The sequence below is a fragment of the Diuraphis noxia genome, unplaced genomic scaffold (assembly GCF_037042655.1).
Source record: "Diuraphis noxia isolate RWA-SAM2 unplaced genomic scaffold, SU_Dnox_SAM2 contig0002, whole genome shotgun sequence".
Classification (NCBI taxonomy): Eukaryota; Metazoa; Arthropoda; class Insecta; order Hemiptera; family Aphididae; genus Diuraphis; species Diuraphis noxia.
In genome coordinates this window covers 25,522,841-25,528,840 of record NW_028301712.1, presented here as the reverse complement: position 1 = coordinate 25,528,840, position 6,000 = coordinate 25,522,841, and the positions used below count along the sequence as shown (strand labels likewise).

At 22.9% G+C, this 6,000-nt stretch overlaps 1 protein-coding gene across 1 annotated transcript in view; it reads right to left on the bottom strand.

Annotated features, from left to right (window-relative positions):
* Window positions 1-3,000: 3,000 nt before the first annotated feature.
* The window catches only part of LOC107161620 (uncharacterized), a 52,243-nt gene continuing 49,243 nt past the window's right edge, over window positions 3,001-6,000 (bottom strand). Inside the window, exon 7 of the mRNA XM_015508103.2 lies at window positions 3,001-3,405. Within this exon, the coding sequence (XP_015363589.1) occupies window positions 3,311-3,405 (95 nt within the window). The 3' untranslated portion in view covers window positions 3,001-3,310. The remainder of the gene's footprint in view (window positions 3,406-6,000) is intronic.

Genomic DNA, 6,000 nt, shown 5'->3' with positions numbered 1-6,000 from the left:
TTCTTAATTTTTAAAATAATTATTCTAGACAAAATTACAATAAGTTTATTAATCTAAGAAAAAAGCATTGGTCCATATCTCAGAAAAATAGGTAAATCAAATTCGAAAACAAGCCAACACAAATGAATTAAACTACTTTTACTCCTATATCAAACGTAATACATCTACAGAATTATAATTTATTACATTCACGAGAAGTGGCATAAAATATTAGTATATTACTAATAAGTAATTAATGTAACCTGATATAAGCTTATTATTTTTTATTGAATCATTAAATATTTTATAAATAACCACGATGAAAGGTAAATTATTTATATCATATAAATTAGAAAAATGGAAAATTAGTTAATTTCTTTGAATCTTTAGTTTGATATCGTTTACCATATGTTTAGGCTTTACTTATAATTAAATGTATATTAAATAATAAACTTAAATGTTTTATGACATTGTACCTTCTAGGTGTAGTTAAAAATTTGTTTACGATACTGTCGGTACTTATATACATATTTTATATTAAGACAATAGTATCATTTTTTATTTAATTGTAAGGAAACTACCATACATATTGTAAGACTATATTTATTTTCATTAATTGAAAAATATCTTAATTAATTTACTGTACAAATTTATATCCTATTTCAGAGATGGATATCCGCAATGATTGAGATATAGTATGTTCTTGGATCTCTATGTTTATGAACACCGGTAAAAGGTTGTCTATGTGGATTTGTTTTAGATATTGTTTGTACCTATTATCTATATACATTATATTCGAAATATAATAGTCATAATATATTTATTTTTATTTTTTTTTATTGATCTAAAGACATCGGCGACAACGGCCATTAGTCGTAAACGTTGATTACATTTTTTTTCAAGTATCATATATATATTGTTTAAAATAAATTGTACAATTCATATTTTCTTAAAAAGTCAAGATTTGGAGTGTAGAGTCTGTTTTTGGACCGAGGGCTGCGTCTAGAGTGGTTGGAATGTTCAGTTGAATGAGTGCATCTGTGTATTGAACTATTGACGGAATTCTGTGAGGATATGTTGGACTACATAATATATTGTTAGCTATTATTATTATTGATATTTTAAATTTATGATTTGAATACTTAGTATATACCTAGGTATTTTAATTTATATGTGAGTTTAAATAATAAATTCATGATTTTCTGATAAAATATATGAATATTAAATAATTTTTATCAAACAATTATCCTTATTCTGGTTAAAACAATGAACTAAGATAATAGTCAGGGTCATAACTAATTTTATGTGAAATATAAATATTGTAAATAAAAAAAAAAAATAATAGAAATCACATAACTGTATTTATGATCAAATTTTCTATAAAATAAAGCTAATAAACTTCAGTGAAATAACTCAAAATTGTTAGTATAACTTCGAAATTTGAAGTTTTTCAATCCAGAAAGTCACCTCAGGGATTTATCGACTTTTAAAAACTTTTATCCGTGTCGTATACCTACAGTAATCCTGTGCTCTTTTATATTGAAACTCTAACAAAAACTACTATATTTATTGTTTTATTTTTCATCTCTATCTACACTCACTCTTATTTTTTACCCCCTGGAGTAAGGGAAAACTTATAAAATCGAAATTGGATTACTGTAAGCACTAAGCGGCCACCGATGACAATATAAACCGATCTGTATTTAAAATAGAAAATATATGTTACATCTATCGAAAAACTATTGAATTGATTTCATAATTCAACCATTCATCATTGCCAAAATGTTAAACAGGAAAAATAAAAACATTTATTTGTCATCCAATGATAAAGTATGTTAAAAAATACTTGTTGCAGTACAAGGAGTAATGGTAAAAACATTAGTAGGTATATCTTTAAAAGTTATAAGAGAATAATTTTTAAAATGATTAGGGACTTCTTTTTCTTTAATTATCTTCAATCCAACAGTTTCGAAAATAATATTATTTTTTTTTTTTAATTTCTATGAAAACTATACTCGTTAACCGGCGAATAAAGTTTGTTGGTTCATATAGTACACACCTCGCATTAGTTATATTTTGAGATGATTATTTAAATATGTAATTATAATACGATGTTTAGTTGAGGAACCTTATGCCTAAAGAAATTAAAATTTTATTTCTTACTTGTTAGATTTTAATTCGAAGCTTAATAATGAATTTGCTATGTTACCACTTACCGATTTAAAGACAAACAACTTGATACTTTATTTCGAAGAATTAAATGTTTGTACATTTTGTGTATTGGAAATTTTTGGAATAGTCGATATCTATACATATTATATAATATTTATAATAATAATATTTTATGGGAATGTGTATTCAAATAAATATCAAAGTAAATTAAACTGGGATTATAGTTATAATTTATATTATACTAATTAAATAAAGTTGACTAAATCTGAATGTATTTTAAAGAGGAAATATTACTAATAGAATATTAATATTAAAAAATGTAAACCTTTGTTCTTCATATCATTTTGTCATTTTAATTTAATTGCCTCGAATTCGAAACCAAGATGATATTCATTGTGCCTATAATAAATTACGTTCTTAAAATGTTATTTAAATAAACATCTAGATGAGATTTTTACTTTACTTAAAGCAGTTCCAACCAGATTTTAAGCAGCACTGACAAGGAATAACGAGATGGTATGCATTATAAATATACATACCTATTTAAAAACAACAATATGAAATAAAATAAATACACTTCAAATATTTATTTGATATACATTTTACTGTGAGTAATATTTAAATAAATATTTGAACGTGATTTACTTTACACATAATTTGGCTATTAAGTATAAATAAATTAGTTGCTAATTTTTAGATACATAATATCAATATCTACTGTCTTATAATATAAAACATAAATTATAGATTTCCATCTTGTTAAAAGAAATGACACATTTTGTATCAATATGAGTTTATTAAATTTTGTTTAAAACATAAATAGGTACCAGAAATAAATCTTAACTGATGTGTTTTTTTTTTAAATTTTATATTAAGTATTTAATAATGTATGAATAATTAATTAAATTGTATGGATATTGTTTACAATAATACTGTTCTCTAAACTATGATTAAAACAAAACTATATGTTTATGTTTAAAAAAAAAATTATAAAAAAAAAATATATATATAGTTAGTAGTTACAACTTACAACTCGATCGTGCGGAATATGGATAATAAGTTTATTAAACAGTTTTGATAAAATAACAAGATAACATACAATTTCACATAATTTTAATGAAGGAGCCAAAATAATATTGGATAACAATTTTTACCGTTTTCACGACGTATTTAGTAAAAACAATGTTGATGTTAATGTTATTAATGTTAATTTCAGGTTAAACGTTATGCACATCGCTACTGCTGATCCACGTACTAAAATCAAACATATAAAACGAGATTATAATTAGATAAACAACTTCAATTTTTTTTATTCAATTATAAATAATTTTTTAGTTTTTGACCACAATTTTAGAGATGCAAATAACATTTTAATACCCATTATTAGTTTTACTTACAAGTCTCTTAAAATCTCTAATGTTATTCGCGCTTATGGTTATATTTTATGGTTTTAGAAATATTTTATTCATTTCAAGTTTGACATACTACAAGAGAAATCAGTATAAAATCCCATTTTGAATTAATTTATAAAACTACGTTAATGGTAGTAAAGTATATACGTTACAAAAATGAAATAAAATAAAGAAAGTACTATGTAAAACGCTTAACACTTAGGTTAGGTTTGTAATATTTCGTAATTTTTAAAAGCTTCTTTTATTTTTTTACACCATTACTTTACTTTTCACATTATTTTGTAAAGTAAAATTAGAGAATTTATTAATGTTAGCGAAAGCTGAAAGTACATTTATCTGTACAAAATTAAATTAAAATTTATGCATGCAATTTGACATTAATAATTATTAAATAAAACAAGTACAAAAAGAACAAAGAAAGGGTAATAGGTATATAAAAACATGCAAATATAAATAATTTGCATGTTTTTTTTTTAGGGGTTCAAACTATTATTATTGGAATGCGTTGTCGTCTTCTCGTATTATATACAATTATTTTTACTGAAAAACCCTTAGGTGAGTAAAATACACGATATTAGTTTTATTCGTAATAATGTAATACGTATGTACTATGAATAAAGGTTCATTGGAAGAGAATATCTAAAGAAATATTGGTAATTTTAGTTGAATAAAATGTCAAAATTCTAGATTTTTTTTAAATTTTTATTAGACAGAAGCAATCTATACAATATTAGCACAATAATCAGATCATTTGATAAGAGTATAGAAAAAAAAGATAATAACATAAAAGGTGTGATTAAGCAACTACCATATAAAAACCTAGATAATTTTTTATCTTGGTGTAACATATAATTTGTAATTAATTTCGTACAATATAATACACGTACGTAAATAATCTACCTATACAAATAAAAAAATTAAAAAAATTATTGCCCTACTATCCTGTGCATGTTAGGTATCAAGGCATGTTACCTATCTTAGGCTATAATATTTTGTTGTTTTATTTATTTGCAGCTTGCTAATTATGTAAATATATTTTTTATTAGATAACAGTTATACTTCATTCATTTATTTTCTGTACAAAAAACAATCGTTTTTTTGTCGAAATATAATCTTATTATTTTCAATAATATAATATAAGTAAGTAACCACTGATGTTTAATAATGCAATTTAGGTACTATGTAGTATATTGTATATTTTAATAGAAAATTATAAGTCGAATAAACTAACCAGCTTTCGTTTAAAAATATAATAAATAATAGTAAAAAATATTTTTTTCATTTTTGGTATAGACAAAAACAATTTCATCTTTTCGTTATAATTGCCAATTTCATATTTTGTATATGTGTGGTTTGAATCAACCAAAAATTACTTTCTTCCGACAGAGCTTAACTTCAGTCTTAATTTCATTTCAATTCTTCATTTTGGGAAATAAAAATTTCTGAACTTCCATGATTTAATGGTTTTACTTTTTACTATAATACCTATCTATATAGTTGTATTCAAATAATTATTTATAAATTGTTCATATAATAATTAAATATTTTTTAATTGCATTTTCATTGAATCATTAATAATACATTTTATTTGTATGAATAGGTATAAATTATCTTAAATGTAGTTACATTTCGAGTCAGCGCACTATTTATTTTTTATAATTGAAGTTTGCATAACCCTCTCCCACAAACATAAATAGGTAGACTTTTTATTTATAGTGCATATTATTAATAATAACTTCTAGCCTGTAAGTTTTCATAATATTTTATAAAATATTTAAGTTAAAATTTAGAAGTTAAATGTAGATAGGGTATTAGATAAAATAAAAAATATCACGAAAAAAATAATAGTACAGATGAATACATGTTTTGTGTAAACATTGACCATGGTCATTTTTTTATTGTATAGACTCTAGACGACTGGCCAAAATAGAATATTATGATTTTTAACAAATTAGAACAGATAAACTAAAATTTACACATTTTATTTCTTTTACAGAAGTTTTGTATTAGTGTTGATAAGATAACATCATACTTGAATATTCAAATGGATATTATCCATTCTCAAACTTCTTTTTAATCATTCATTTGAATTTGGATTTTACAGTTTCTTTGTTTTTCATCTATAGGTATTCATTAAAAAAAAAAGACAGAAATAAGAAAAATCGTGTTTATTTTAATTTATTATTCTTAGCCAAGTGTTTTATTTAATTTTAAATTAATTTTTGTTATTCGTAGTTAGAATAAATTGCATTAACGTTACTTTTATAATTAACAGAATTAAGATCCAATATAATAATAGTTTTTTGTTTATTTATAGCAAATTTTTGCTATTGAGTTATTTTTTTAAATGCACATGTTATTTTACTCAATTCGACATAGGGAATTCATTATTTAATCCCTAATTAATTCACTCCCACTAAAAATTGATTTTGAGGAA